The sequence below is a fragment of the Eulemur rufifrons genome, chromosome 17 (assembly GCF_041146395.1).
Source record: "Eulemur rufifrons isolate Redbay chromosome 17, OSU_ERuf_1, whole genome shotgun sequence".
In the NCBI taxonomy this organism is placed as follows: Eukaryota; Metazoa; Chordata; class Mammalia; order Primates; family Lemuridae; genus Eulemur; species Eulemur rufifrons.
The window spans coordinates 51553515-51569585 of NC_090999.1; the positions used below are offsets into that span (position 1 = coordinate 51553515).

General features: G+C 46.4%; 1 protein-coding gene across 1 annotated transcript; it reads right to left on the reverse strand.

Annotated features, from left to right (window-relative positions):
- Window positions 1-62: 62 nt before the first annotated feature.
- LHFPL2 (LHFPL tetraspan subfamily member 2) lies at window positions 63-15763 on the reverse strand. Its single transcript, XM_069492353.1, has 2 exons — window positions 15187-15763; window positions 63-641 (listed from the first exon to the last, which is right to left on the reverse strand). The coding sequence occupies exons 1-2, from the start codon at window positions 15620-15622 to the stop codon at window positions 385-387; spliced, it is 693 nt and encodes a 230-aa protein (XP_069348454.1). The 5' UTR covers window positions 15623-15763; the 3' UTR covers window positions 63-384.
- Between the last annotated feature and the right edge of the window lie 308 nt (window positions 15764-16071).

A 16071-nucleotide genomic window follows, 5' to 3' on the forward strand; every position in this document is an offset into this window, starting at 1 on the left:
AGCAGAAACAGCCTGCAAGTTTGGCTAACAGTGTCTCCCATTACAAGAGACACTGCTGCCTTAATAATTTCCATCATTATCCTTCATTGAGCCATGGGGGCAGGGGGGATATGGAGTCTCACAGAACTGGGCAACTACATGTCAGGCTTTATGTACTGTTTGTTTTCATGTTCCATCCTTTATAATTTGCACTGCAGTCCTCATGTCCGGTAACTTTGCTTAGCCGGATGTTGCCTCTCATTGGTCCTGGTAAGGCCTGGGACTGTGGAACGTGGCTTTGGTAGCTGAAGGCTAGTTCTCCACTTGATTCAAATGATGAACCGGGAGGTGGACTGTTTCACGAGATTACTCAAGGAAGAAAATGGCATTAGTGTCTTTTCCAAGCTAAAGGAGGCAGATAAGGTTTTTCCCCTCTTCAATTTCTTCCTGTACTTTGTCACTGGAGGTTGCAATTTCTGCTTGTGCGGAGAAGACAGCACAGATGAAGGTGAGGACTGTGCCACCGATGGCAGTATAAAAGGCCCAGCCCAAGGAGCAGTCTCCAGGTTTGTAGGCAGACGCATAATGTCCACAGTAGTCTATGGCCTTCTGACAGCCCCAGCCAGCAGGGTAGAGTATCAAACCAAGGATAAGGAATAGACCTGCAGGACAAGAGAGAAAACAGATTAAAACCCCCCATGGCACTACAACGTAAAGTACAGATCTGTTGCAACTGTTACTTGATTTGCTTGCTTTGGACAATGGTATCTGTTTTACAATAGAAGTGTTAGGACTGTTTCATGCACCTAATCGGATCTAGTCAAGAAATATTATGGTATTAGAAATATTTTCAGCCACTGTTGTACATGTTGGAATGTGAATCCACTAATAATTGCTCTTCTAGAAAAGCAAATGAAATTGTTACTATTTCTTCCCACAGGGTTCTTACTGCAATGAATATTTCCCTTTTGGTCTAAGGCAGATGCTGGCAAACTATGGCCCTCAAGCCACATGTGGCTTCATAAATAAAGCTTTATTGGATCACTCGCTGTGGCCATTCCTTTACGGATGGCCCATGACTGCTTTTGTGCTGGGACAGCAGTAGTTGCCACAGACCCGCAAAACCTGAAATATTTACCCTCTGGCCTTTTACAGAGAGTTGGCCAACCTCTGGTCTAAGGGAATTCACACAGAACCATCTTATGTCAACCTAGTTAAATGTAAGAAACGGGCCATGGAGGAGCCCAGATCTTAGCCTGATGGTTAGTGCTTTAAATAAGCCCAGAAGGAGTCTGTTTGCAGTCATTCAACACCAATCAATGCCTGGGGCTGGAGATTTCTGTATTTAAATACGTGGTTAGAAACAAATTGCAAAAGCATCCAGACAGAAAATTCTTATGAAGTTCAAGTGAACTCGGCCCTGAGGGGACACATTAATAAGCATTGCTTCCATTCTGCTGACCTTACCACCCTGTCATACTGCACATCCGTTTTTCAATTCCTCGCTGCTTAACTGGAATGCGCCAGTTGAGTTATTTTTCTGCCTGGCCCCACCAGGGCTAGGACGAGGGTGAGGTGAGGAGCCATTCACTGACTCTCAGGTCTCACGTCAGCCCTGTGCTTGCTTCACCCTGGCTGTCAGGCTCCTCCTCAAAATGATAGACAAGCTAGGGTCCCCAAATTTTACCCAACAAAACTTTCTTGGTAGAAGATTTTCTATAAAAGCCTTTATTTTACTTGCAAGATGCCACAAGAGGAGGATGACTTCATTCTATGTGGAAGGAAAAAACTTTTCTCTGACATGTATATAATCAAGATTGCCAAATCATAACCAAAAAGTCCTGCCTTTTTAGATACCTTGAACTAGCAATTCTATCCTTATAAATTAATCTTGGCTTTAGTTCCGTTTCTTTTCCCACCTCGACTGAAATTCTCTGGGTTTACCACACCAAAGTTTCCAAGTCATTTACAGCAACTTCCCCACAAAGAAAATGTCACTAATTTTGTGGTAGTATGGAGGTCTGAAGGAAGGTTGGGCACAGATGACCACTTTCCTAGCTGTCTTCCTCCGGTGGTGTTTGGTTCACTACCAGAGCAGTTGGGGGTCTCATTGGACCCCCTTCATCCCATCATTCTACTCAAATGGCCTCGAGGGATTTTTTAGCAGGAGTAGATTAGAGGGAATCCATTCAGATGCTCACTGTCTGAAGATGGGTGACTCAGAGAAGGCCTTCTGACCCTGTGCCCTCTATTTCTCTGTACCTAGGGGGTGCTGCAGTGTGGGCAGGGACTGGGAGCCAGTTCCCCCAGGCTAAGGCTGCCATTGGAGACTGTTGGTCCTCCAGAATCTGGAAGGTCCCAAACCAGCAATCTTGGCTTGGAAAGGCTACAACTCACGTAGCAGAAAAGCCCCGATAGTCTAGTGTGAGGCTGGAACTCAAACCAGCAATGTGGTGGACCACGGCAGACTCACTAAATTATTAATAAGAGGTGAATCAGTTAATAGCTGAGAGGTTTGAATGCAGGCTCTGCCCTCTGTGAGCTGAGTGACCTTAGAAAAGGTTTTTAACTTAAGTATGATTCCTCACCTGTAAAATGGACTAATCCTTAACTCACAAGGTGGCTGTGAATTTTAAAGTCTGCCAAGAGCACTTTGTACCTTTATAACAAAACTGGAAACATAGAGCAGCCGCCCTCTGCAGACCCCTCCCATATATAAGCACGAGCAGTTTAAAGTTTACCAAGTAAGAATAAATTTTTTTTTTTTTTTTTGAGACGGGGTCTTTCTACATTGCCAAGGTCAAGAGTTCAAATTATTTCAGGTTTTCAAACAGCCACTGACTCATTTAGGACTACAGCAGGAGACTACCTAGCTGCCACACATCCATTCCCTTCTAATATTTCTCTGAAAAAACCCCCTGGTGTTGGTTCTATCAGGTTTGCCCTGTGACTCGGAGGGAGGTCTGGGCTGTAGCACCATGCTGAGAGCCTAGCCCTGCCACCCCCACACGCCCCATGGTCACTCTCCCAGGACAAGCACCTCCTGCACGAGGCCAGGCAAGCGAGTGACTTGCCTCCTGTAGCTCAGCCCTATTCTGGGGCCAGCTCAGACAGCACTCCAGGCTTATGAGGGGGCGACAGCTTCAGAAAGTACTAGATTAAAGGAACTGAGGATGGGGAATTTTGGGCAGTTTATTGTGTGTCCGTCCCATTGCCTAGAACAATGTGGGACATGTAACCTGCTCTTTGTAAATATTTACTGATTGAATGGATGAATGAAAAGATAGGGGGATGTGATTATATTACATTTTTAAATGAAGCCACTGTGGAACGTTCTTGCCAAGTTTTTGAAATGGCTGCAGGAAAAACTTTGGTCAGTAACACGAATCCCAGGGGTCTGTGACTCTGGCCAACAGAACAGCAGCCACGCTGTTACTACCGCAACCCTGCAGGGACCAAACCACGGGACCGCTCTTTTACACAGCTGCCCGAAATGAAAGCCTCCTTCCTGGCTACAGAAAGTGGTTGTTGGGAGAGTACCCAGGAAAAGGTAGTAAGTCGATTAAATGTAGTACATTTTCATTTATCTAGAGACCAGCCTTAGTTTAGCCTCAAAACCCTGAGATTGTTTCCGCCTCCGCCTGGCTGCTGCGAGGACAGCTGCAGAGACGGGCTGACCTGCGGGAACTGGCGGGGCAGCGGCTGCAGAGGAGCAGCAACATGACAGGTGAGAGACACGGGGGGAAACGAGGGATGAGGGACCACAGCAGTGAACGGAAGAGGCCGGGTGACATCCAGAAGCCGCATGAGCCTGGACGGGGGAGAGACCAATGGCAGAGGTGCCAGCACTGCAGGCAGCGGGTACAGAACTGTCCTACAGCCCAGGAAGATGCCCGCTCCTGGCGGCAGCCCTGAGGACAACGTCACAGGTCAACCTCTGGGGGCGGGATCTGTTTTTCTGTTTGCCATAGGGGAATAACATGTCCAGCTATGTAAGTCTGGGACCGTCTGTCTCAATCACGGGGTACCACAACTGACACGCAGGGTGCTACACCCCCCTACCCATGCTAGTTATGCTGATCTGTATGCCTCTCTTCTCCGTCTAAAGTTTTATTTTTCCAAGTCATCTTCATGCTGACAGTCAGAAGTCATTTTGGCAACCCCTAATAAGTCTCTAGGTCACCAACTGGTACGTGGGGACGTTTTCTCTTTCACATTTTCCCAAGGGAAACTGTCAGACCCCGTGAAGGCTGTGCTTTGGGGAGGACACACCGTATCAGACCCCGTTCCGTTCCCCATCCGCTGAACCTGCCCTCAAGCTCTTCCCTTCCCCAAATACCACAGTGTGAACCTGCTCATTTCTCACATGCGGGGACTGGGGACACTCTGCAGAAACGATCCTCTAGGCTCCCTACATTCTATTTTAGAAGGGAGAGACATACATGATACAATTAAGAAAGAATTTCATGGGTAAAACCTAAATAAAAGTTACCAGTAAATGGTTACCAACTCTCTGGAAAACTATCCAGGATACAGATAGTAAAAAGCAGAAGTCTCGCTGTGACAGAACATGCATCTGTGCCATTATAAACCAGCCCTGCCCCACAGCCCGCTGGAGGCCTGAGCTCCCATCCACCGTGAACTTGCAGACAGTGCGCCTGAGGGCTGTTCTCCCCTTCCTGATTTCTCCGACTCTACCCCGTCCCAGATCCACCCTGGTGCCCGTCACACGGTCCTGCACACATCGTGTCTGCTGCCCAACTTCATGTCATTTCTGATCTCCATTTCCTTTCTAGTCTTTACTTCTTTGGAAGAACCTTCTATAAAGGTCCTCTATGGTAAAAATGGTAGATTCCAAGTAAAGATGATACTGAGTTGAAGCTACAAATTGCTCCCCCAGTTTTATACATTTACAACTGATACTTTAAAGTGGGAAGTTTGTACAGGTGAGCTATCACAAAGATAACTGTCATAATGACAATGGCAGCGTTAATGCCTACTGAGTACTCCATGTCAGGCACCAGTTTGGCACTTTAAATACAACTCATTTAGTCCTGAGAGCAATCCTGTGAGGTTGGCACTATTAGTACCATTTGACAGATGAAGAAACTGAGACGCGGAGGGCTCAGTAGGCTTACATGGCTCATCAACAGCAGGGCTGGGACGCAAACCCAGAGAATATGGCTCCGGAGCCCACTTCCTGGGCCCTCATGCTGGACTGCTGTGCTCCTGCAGACCACAGACTAAATTCCAAACAAAAGCATCTGTGCCCCGAAGGGGGAGACCGGTAGGTACTCAGACACTGGCTTAGTTGTATCTCTGAGAGGTTGGATAGCAGACGATAAAGGCCAGTTATCAGTGAGTAACCTCAGGAGTGGGCCGGGACGGGTTCCTGGGAGGAGAACACTGCACCAAAATAAAGGGTCACCTATTGTCAAGCAGGTTGGTTTGCTCACCCTGCGGCAAGACAAAAACAAGATACAGAAGTTCCATCCACATCTTCTCTTCCAACCCAATCTAAGCATCACCAACCTCATTTCTGAAGTACAGATGCCACTTTGGAATGGCTGCCCTTGGCCAAAGCTACTTCTAGAAAGAAGACCTAGCGAACAGATCAGAACAATTTTCACTATGATGTATTCTCGTGCAGGAACACCTGTGTGAGCAAAAACTGCAAACAAACCATGAAACCCATTGGACCAGAGGCGGGGAAAATCTAAGCAATAAAATCAGCTTACAGCTTCATTGTTGTCCCTGTGATCCTGTATGCTTGGGAACCATTAGCATTTGCACGTCCGCCTAGAACATGATGATCCACAAAAAAACCCCACATCTAATACCATGTCCTTTCCAGGACAGCCATCTGTTGCCAATGAGACCAAATCCAGGACTGAGAATGTCTCAGACAGCCCTGGATCTCGCCTTGTTTAGCCATCTACCCTCCTCCAAATAGCCTTCTTTGATTCACAGAATGGAGCTGATGGTCTTTGTCTTTCCTGATTGCTTCCTGCCCTTGAATCCTTGCACCACTTCCTGTGTACAGAGGGTTTTAGTCAATCCTGTGTCATTGAGAAACCTGCTTGTGTCTATGTCTACATGCAGGGAATGTCGCTCTCAATCTTGGGCATCTGGCTCTGGTGAAATCTTGCTTACGACAACTGCAGAGATAGCAGGAGGGGGGCCCAAGAGCTCTTCTGTCTACCCAAGAAGAGTTCTGGTTCTGTGACCACCCACCCCCCAAACCCAAAAGCTAATTAGCAATGGTATTCAAGCTTGCCTGACTTCCACAGACGCCAGGATGGGCCACTGTCTTCAGTACCAAAACTTCAGTTATTCATTTCCAATCAAGGGTATTTGAGTAATTCTTACAAATAAAAGTAATATAACAAAGTATGAGTTATAACATGAATCAAGAATTTCTGCCCAAGAATTATCAGTTTTGGTTAATCCATACTTTTGAAATCACTTTGACCATAAAAGTTTTTCAATTTTTCAATGAAAATTTAGTCTAACACCCAAGCAGAATTCTGTTTTAGAGACTGTCTGTTCTGAAATGATTCTTATTAGTTCTTCAGATGATGGCTCTATCAATTATTTATGCTTTACCTGTGTGGGGGGCAGAGTCCCTGTGAGGACTGAGACTTAGCAGCATTTGTTAACTCCTTTACTCTTTTTCCTAAACACCTGTACATTTACAGCTGCGCCAGCACAGACTAATAGGCACAGCACTGTGACACCACCTTTGCTGAGCACGTACGATGGATGTAGCAGGCCCCATTCTGAACACTAGAGATGCAACTGTGAAAAGACACCATTCACACACTTTCGGGGCTTGGTTATATTCTAAAACAGTGGTTCCCACGTTTCTGGACTTCACACAGTACGTACAATAGCCAGAAAATTGTTAGGAAGTCAACATTTTCATTTTGCTTATATAAGGACACTTAACCATTATTTTCTCTCATCATCATTTAATAAAAGAAAGACTATTTTAACACGAGAAGGGTGAAGGATGTACACTGAAAATAAAGGACAGTTCTTTAAATTGACTATTTTTAGATCAATGAAATCTTACTACGCTGTCCTCACCTTTCTCGTTTTTGCTGTGGACTGGCGGAAGGAAACCTTAGCACAGAGAGAACAAGCTCTCATTCAAAGGCAGCAACTTCTGGTCAAGGGGCCCTTCCGAGGGGTCGGGGTGGGGAGTGCAGTGGCACAATCACAGTTCACTGCAGCCTTGGACAACTGGGCTCGAGGAATCCTCCTGCCTTAGCCTCCCAGGTAGCCAGGACCACAGGCGTGGGCCACTGTCCCCAGCTTTCTGCCTCTCACTTTAAAGTTTCAAGCATTTATAGACAAGCTAGACAGGGCCCAACTCTGACATTTAGAAACTCTGCTTTGATGGCCAGATAAGGAACTAGATGTCAAAGTGTTCATGGTAATGAAAAGAGTTTGTTGATGACCACAGTGTCTTTATAGAGCAGATTGACTGTATCAACATTTCAGCTTAGCACATGACCAATAATAATGTCAGAGGTTTTTAACGGGTAAGATTTCCAGAGGAAAAGAAGAAGAAAAGGGAAAGAGCTGGTTATTTGCAAATGTCAATAATCTTTTCAAAAGGTTGTATTAATGCTTATGCCATCTCCCCAGAGGGATATAGTAGGATATCCATTTTCTACTAAAAACACTCCCATGGTATTATAATTGGCAAGAAAAATACTCTCCAGGGCAGAGAAAAGATGACAGAGCAACATAAACAGAACTCTTTGGAAGACAATCAGATTGTATTTGTCATAAAAAAGACCTTACAACCAAGGCCCCCAAAGGAAGTTTCTGTTACAATTACTCAAATTAATGGCCATCAATTAAGAATTGTCTGATGCCCTTAGGACATGTGGAGAAACAATTTATAAGAAAGATGCAGTTTCTCTAATTGGTGAAGCCTCCCTAAGTCCTTCTCAGCAATGACTCCTCTCTACATGCAAATTACTTCCTGCTGGCAGTTTTTAAAGCCTTAACTCTGAAATTGTTGAAATGCATCTCAACAAACTAATTCAGCCAGATTATTCCCTCCCATCAGTTAGTGATGAAGCTTTATTTCCCGTTCAGGGTGAGAAGCTGTTTGTTAAGCTGCCTATCTGCAACTGGAAAAACTTTATGAAACATTTTCTCCATAAATTATTCACCCGACACAAAGGATTACAAAAGACAGAGCTCCTGTTTGACTGTAACCAAAATACATTGACAACTCAAAATAAGCTACTAAAGTAAATAAAATGCAAAATGCAGTGTGTAACAGAGTAAAAGATACTTTTTTAAAAAGCTTGCTGAGCTACAAAATTTCTAGGACAATAAATAAATTTCTTGCTTGCTGAGGTCTTTGGGTGCAGATAATGTTAATTTCTACGTCAAAACCAGGTGACATCTTTTCAACACTAGATCCCTGAGGTTGGCCTCTATCAGTCTGAACACACAGCCATTCTGCATTTTGATTTGAAATTACTGTTCTGCACATATATTTGTACTGATTCTTATTTTCGTTTTCTCAATATGTGTATTTTTAAATTTACTCTGTACCAGGGGCTATCTTTAAAACAAAAAAATAAAGATTGCTGGCCATTTAATAAAGCTACTGGGAAGACCATATATAATAAATGAACCCATAAATATAGCTGATATAGCACAGGTCTTCATAGGAGATGCACATTATTTCTGAAGTGGCTTTATAGCTTACAAGAATAGCACCTTTGCATTAAGCTCTTAAAACAGGACGTCTGGACTGCTCATGTAAATATTCAGAGCCATGCTTAAGCAATTATTTGCTAATGTAATTTGAACATAGATCATCTATGGCTCCACGATAATTTATGTCTACAATTAAGTGGTTGCCATGGCAAACTGCTTTCCACGTTTTATTTGTATATCAATTGCTATATCTGAATGTTAAGAGTTTGCAATTTTCTTCTAGGCTTTCGAACTGATTCTTTAAAAGTAGACCCCAGTCTCTAAATTTACTCAAATGAATGCTTGGTCCACTTGCTTTTAGGCAGTAGTTTTTACTATAATGGTATAGTTGAGTTCTTTGTTCCCTTTATATATGATGATGTAAGTTTTGGGTTTTTTTTTTTTTTTTTTTTGCTTCTTTAGGATACAGTTTCTGAAATGACTCTGATACAGCTTGGGAGCAGAAGCTCAAGAAATTGTAGAGCTGAGTCTACAGGTCTTTGCACATAGTAGGTATCCAATAAAAGCTCCAATTCTAGCTTGCCTTACAACATTTCTGCATTTTTCACTTTTTACCAAGTGGCTGCTAAATGTTGTAAATGTGTCTTATCAGCGTTTTCTTAAACGGCTTTGGACATGGAAGTGGACCTGACTGTGGGGGAGGCATCTTCTGTCTGGAGAGCCAGAAATCAAGAGTCTCCTTTTGGTGCCCAGTGGCCACCACCAGGAAGGGACAGCAGGGGGTGCTCCTCCTACTTTTCTCATGCCCCTTCTTGGAGGACACTTTGAAGTTGGGCAACCAAGGTCACACTACCTTCTCGGAGAAAGCGGGGGCCATTTTTCAGGTGTAAAATCCCGGGCAGGGCTCTGTGACAGCCAGGAATCTCTGCCTGTCTGTCCCTGAGCTTCCCGGACCCCTGCTCTTACTTCTCCTCTCAGCGGCTGGTGTGGGGGCTCTGGCCTGGGAGCAAATGGGTAGGGCCCAGGATGAGTCAGAAGGGAGGCTGGGGCTGGGTTGGGTTCTGGTCATTACCTGATGCTTGAGGTTATTTGTCACCCTGTGAAAAAAGCACTGAAAATACCAAGTCTTGAACAGCGCTCGTGATGCCTTTCGTGTGCTCACCCATACTTTCACACACACAGGGGTTATGACAAAACCAATTCCATAAGCAACAAGGCAAAAACCCTCCACTTGTCTTCTCTCAGATTCTTCTCCTTTTATTCCTTTTTCTTTTTTCATACTGCCTTCCTTCACCCTCAATCATTGCTCACTTCCAAGAAAACCGAGCCTGCCCAAGCCAGGCCCTCAGCCACCACAGCAAAGAGCAGTTCCCACGACCACACCCTCCACCCGGCCCTGCAGAGGCAGAGTTCAGCCCCACAGCCGTGGATCTGGTCAGACTGGCTGGGGCCGCTGGCTGAGGCAATCCTGATGGACTGGGACCCACACAGACAGACAGACGGAGGGCTGGAGGGAGTCGAGAGCGTGAGAGCCGGCAAGACACAGCAGCGAACACGCACACGAGGGCAGACTGGAAGACAGCAGGCAGCCAGGCCCGGCAGCCCATGTGCTAGTCCGGCCCTCGTGGCAATCCCAGTGGAATAGGCCCAGCCAGCACGAGTGAGCCAAATCCTGAGCTCATTTTAATGGCTTCTGTCCCAATCCTGAGTCACTGGGGATTCCATGGACTTCTAAGAGAGCCCTACATGCATTTCCAAAAACAAACTGCTTGATGCTGTCATGGAAAACCTGGATCTTTGCATTCTACGGTTTCACTATGGATTACATCCAGGTCACAACCTAAGGAAGACAGCTGGCAAAAAAAAACAGCCCTGCTGGCGGATTACCCAGCTTTTGTAATGAATCCCAGAGGGATATGAACTGATGTGTGTTTCTGTCTCTGCCAAGTCCTGGACAAGTTCTCACCTAGTGAAGAGCAATCAGCCTGTGATTTATTTTGCCAGGGGAATACGAGCAGCCACCTGCAATCAAGACTCCAGTGCTGGGAGCTGCCTCCAGAAGGGGAAGGGATGAAGGCTGTGCGTGTCAGGCGGAAGGGGAGGGGGGCAAAGGAAGTCTTTGTTTCTTTGTCAGTTCAATTGGCATCTTCTGCTTTTTTAAAAAAATGATCTGAGGACACGCCTGGTCATACCAAAGCCACAGGACTGCTCTGCACCCTTCAGCCCCAACACAGGCAGGCTACTATGGGACCAGGGAATGGCTCCATAGAATGCATTCATGTTTGATTTGAACAGAACAAGGTCAATACTGGAAGCTACAAGAGACACCCCTATCCCTTAGAACTGCAGTTCCCAACCCCCAGGCCATGGCCCGGTACTGGTCTGTGACCTGTTAGGAAAACTGGGCCGAGCATCACCCTCCTGAGCTCCAGCCTCCCCGTCTTCCATGAAACCAGTCCCTGGAGCCAAAAAGGTTGGGGACCCCTGCCTCAGAATGCCACAATTCTGGAAAACAAAAAATACACTGAAACTGGCTAAGACAGCAGAAATACTTTAATTATTATTATTAGCTGCCATTTATTATTTATTGTGTGTCAAGCATGGTGCTTAAGCCTTTCTCATATTCTTATATTATCTAATTTGACCCTCAAATCAACCCCAAAGCAAATACTATTATTATATCCATTTTACAAATGAGAAAACTAAGGCTTAGAGAAGTGAGGTAAATTGGTCAATGTTTCACAGCCACTTTTAAGTGAAGCTTGAACTCTAATTACTGCCAGGAATGAGCGCTAAACACCAAGGATATATGTGCAGAAGTATTTAGAATGGGTGCCACCATCAGGCTAGGCCTTAAAGGCAAATACTGCTATCAGGGTTAACTACCATGCAATAACTATATTTTATTTTATTTTTTTAAGTTAATCCAGAGTTTGAGATAGCCGATTCTTTCACATTCAACTTCTAAAATCAAAATGTCAGGATTTTGATGATTTATGTTGTATTTTTATAGATAATGAGGGCTATACAAGCCTGTGGCCTATTTAGTCTTTAAAATTAAGTGTAGCAAAGGAATATGCTTATAATATTTTATAATTTTTCATCCAGTTACATTTCACAAAAATGTCATTTTTGCCAAAATGCGAGCTGTAAGAACACACACAGCCGAGTGAATTGCTAAAGGATCCTCCTGTTGCTCTGGCGGCAGCCTCCTTTCTTACCATTTGTTTCAACATGGAAGAGATCCAGGGCTGCGAGAAAGGGCTATGGGGGGAGACAAGACTGACGCTCACAGCTGCAACCAGTCCCTGGCTGGGGCTGGCCAGATGCTATCACAGATTGGCTGACGGGAGAGAAAGCAAGTCAGCTGCTTCGGACACTGGTGTGGCAACCTTCTCAGCCAGAGGTTTAAGGAGCATGGCTGCCGTTTCCACTGGCTTGAACTACGCGGTGTAGAACTCCATTAGGGAGAAAGACCCCCAAGCATCCCTGACAGATGTGAGCCCTGAACACGCAAAGGATGGCCTAGCCTATGTTTCTCATGATTTCTTCCCTGTGGGGTGCTTCTGGGCTGGAAGGAGAACAGAAACCACTTCTTTCCTGTATCTTAGTGCTCAGCCTTAGATCGATGGCTCCTAGACAGCAGTCACACTGAGCAGGAACCTCTGCCTCCTGCCAATTAAAAATTTTGAGTAATTTCAGAATTTCTGAGATGCTGCATAGGTCCTAGGGGTGGCGAGAAGGTTAAGGTTTCCTTTAGAAAGCCCAGACTTTTGGAAGAGACTCAGGACCAGCAGACTAGCCCCTCAGGGGTATTCCTGCTTCCTCCTTTTCAACCTTCTTCCCAGAGGCCTTATGCAGAGAAAAAAAGAGAAAAGTCAGAAAAATCTCACCAGAGTGTATAAATAATACCTAAGATATATACTAATCTTTGGGCAAAAATGAATACTCTTGCCATTTATGTGATGCACACAAGAGCACCAAAAGATTTGTTGGACTAATCTACATTCTTCAAGATAGAATTCACTGAACACCTCATTAAAATTGCATGCAAATCATCCTGAAGGACGCCTATGCTTTGCTCCTGAATACCTACAAAAGATAGCCTTGGTGTTACGGCCCAAGGCGTCCCACTCCTTGCAGTAAATGGCCACTGATTTACTAGAAGGCAGTTAGATCACCACCAAGTTTCTCAGGGTGAAAAGCACTCCTAGAGGTGACAAGCCAGGAGTCTCACCTGCACACTAGCATATTGATCAAACCCACAATAAAGGCATGAAATCATCAAGGATGTGCAAATACACCACTGTGAGAGAAAATTAAACAGAAATCCTCCCATCTGGTCAACCAGGCTCTTCAATAGGATTAATAAACTTTGTGTGCTGGCCTCCCTTTATCTACATGTTTATTTTTGACTCCTCAAAAGCCTTTGGTAACACTTCTCTGCAAAAGTTTTAAGACATGCACATGCATCTGTGCACAAACACCTGAAGCACTGTGTCTGGATACAGCAGGGACATTCCTCTGACAACATTGTTGAAACCCACCTTATTTAACACTTCTGGGCAGTGAAATGCCAAGCTGAAGGGGACAGACTTCAGATTTCAAAAGTGAATCAAAAGGAGACCATGAGCAGAATCAAAACTCTGAGATTAAGCCAGGCACGGTGGCTCACGCCTGTAATCCTAGCACTCTGGGAGGCCGAGGCAGGAGGATCACTCAAGGTCAGGAGTTTGAGACCAGCCTGAACAAGAGTGAGACCCCGTCTCTACTAAAAATAGAAAGAAATTATCTGGACAACTAAAAATATATATAGAAAAAATTAGCCAGGCATGGTGGCACATGCGTATAGTCCCAGCTACTCGGGAGGCTGAGGCAGGAGGATTGCTTGAGCCCAGGAGTTTGAGGTTGCTGTGAGCTAGGCTGACGCCACGGCACTCTAGCCCGGGCACCAGAACAAGACTTGGTCTCAAAAAAACTCTGAAATTAAAAATAAAATCTAAGGTAAAGTCATATTTTCAATCTCCCTATTTTTCAGAAGAGAACACTGAGCTCCAGAGAGGTGGTACATTTATAGTATCTCAAGAGGAACTGCCAGTTAGCAAAGCTGAGAAACAAAATCCCAGGCACCTAAATTCTCAGTCCCTCATCCGTGGTATGGCTATCCTGGCAGATGAGATGAGGCGCTAGAGATTTGTCATTTTTGGCCAGAACATTTAAGGGCTCTGGTGACTGGATGGAGTATACCCCCATGAGAGCAGATCAGAACTGAGGGGCAGTTCCTCTGCCCATTGCCCCCATCCCCCCACCACCACACAGACAGGGGCCCTCGTAAGATTTGAGGAACAGAAAACTTTATCAGCTGTTTGAGGGCAAAAAAAAAACAACTGTCATTTGATCTATTTGGACGCCATCCCTGCTGAGCTCAAGACTTTGCTATGAAGCAGACTAGAGTTAATTCATTTGGGGTCTGTTTCTTTACAGCCCTGGACACAAGGCTCACTGCTTATCTTCATTGTTGAGTCCTGTGCAACAGCTTTAGAATTTGCTGAGGGATGAATCACCTGTGTTCTTCATTTAGGGTTGTAGGCGGATTACAGTTTCTCCTGTTAGAATTGAGATTAATATCTTGGTTTACCAGTGAATACTTTTTTTCTGACTATCAATGTAAGATTCTGCTTCCTTGTGGATTTCTTCAAACCTGTGTGTGTGTGAATTTCTGCCACCCAGAACAAGCCTGGACAGACTGCTACCCCCTTGGTCAGGACCTGCCTTTCCAACCCACGTGGGAAGCCTACCAGCGTGCCGGTGGCAGTGGACGTTTTCCTACAGCTCACAGCCTTCCCTCTGGGATCACTGTAAAGAACTCATAGTTTCTTCCACCCATTTCCAACAAGCTCATTAGTAAGAATTTCTCAGAAAGTGAAAGAGTTAGATTGCCTTTTCTGATCTGAGTGCACAGAACATTCTGTCAGGCTGCAGGAGACAGACAATTTAAACCAGAACATCATTAAACACGGAGCAGCTGATACTAATTCCTTCCCAGCCCAAAGCTGAAATCATCTGGGGGCCGGGGCTGAGAGTGGGGCCCAGGCTGGCTGCCTCCTACTTGCATTCCTTCTTAGCACAGAGTGGATTGCTGCAGGTGGGACTCCTCTCGCCATAATTCCTCAGGGAGATACACTGTCGTGGAAAGCATGCTTTTCATTTAATGGGAAAAGCAAAAAGTAGGAGTAATTACTCAAATAAAAACCAACAACTTGGATCCGGAGGAAATGAGCAATGAGGAAGATCATGCCAGAGAATAGTAAGACGGGGTCTTCCTGTCGGGTAAGGGTGGAGATAGGGAGAAGGGACCCACGCGGGCAGCACATGCCTGGAACAGAACGTAGCAAAGGAAAGGCCGATGAGACCAGAGGGTCTTCTCCCAAACTGGCAGGAGGTGAACAGCCAGCACCCGCTGCCCCGCAGCTCTCGGTCCCGCCCTCGCCGGCTCAGGCCCCTGCCCTCTGCACTTACCTGCGATTCCTTGCAACAGCCCACAGACGTTGAAAATGCTTTTCTTCATGATGCTCTGCACACACATGGTGAAGACGGACACCAAGGCCACTATGCAGAGAATAAAGATTCCCACGGCCAGGAAAATCGCAGTGGCCTGCCAGAAGCCGCTGGCGATCTCGCCGAAGCTCTCCGCGTAGGGCCCACACAGCATGTCCCGCTGGAAGTGCTGCAGCCCGGGGTTCCGCGTGCAGCGCGCGTAGATGCCCAAGGTGGGGTGGTAGAGCTCCGGGGAGCTCCCGCCCGGGCCGGCCGGCTCGGCGCCGCTGCGGCTGTGGCTCTTCGCTTTCCCGATGAGCCAGTCTGCGCTCATGAAGGCAATGAGCTCTGCAAAAGCCACCACAATACTCAGGAGGGTCCAGAGCATCGAGCGACAGGTGACAATGACATGACACATATTGATGTTCCAGGCGGGAAAAGACTCAGGCGTCCACGGAGTTAATCAAAAAAGAAAGTCGGCGGGGAAGGTGGTTCGGGCGGCCCGGGAAGGAAATCGCAGCTGCAGTCATCCACTCCCGCAGCCGGCGGCATTCACGCTGCGGGACGCTCTGGGCTCTGGTCGGAGCCGCAGCACCGCCTGCCGGGCGGCTCACCTAGGGCGAGAGGGGAGGCGGTTAGCGGCGCTCCCGGCCCCGCCCCACTCCGCGCCGGGCGGGGTCCGCGCCGTCCCTGCCCCCGGGGCCCGCGGACCCGTGCCAGAGTCCCGTCCCGGGCAGCGTGCGGCCGCTCTGCGCGCAGCCGCTGGGGTTCGTCGTTTCAAGTTCTCCCCGGCCACACAGCACTCAGAACCGTAGGTGGCGGGTCACCTTATCTCTATGGTACAGGGCAGGAGAGACCAACGTCGGT

What these genes read in the sequence shown, in the direction of transcription:
- LHFPL2 (XM_069492353.1), bottom strand. Translation starts at nt 15,622, where the DNA reads ATGTGTCATGTCATTGTCACCTGTCGCTCGATGCTCTGGACCCTCCTG. An exon ending in GCTGTTGCAAGGAATCGCAG is followed by an intron (nt 642 to 15,186) that starts GTAAGTGCAGAG and finishes CTTGTCCTGCAG; the next exon opens with GTCTATTCCTTATCCTTGGT.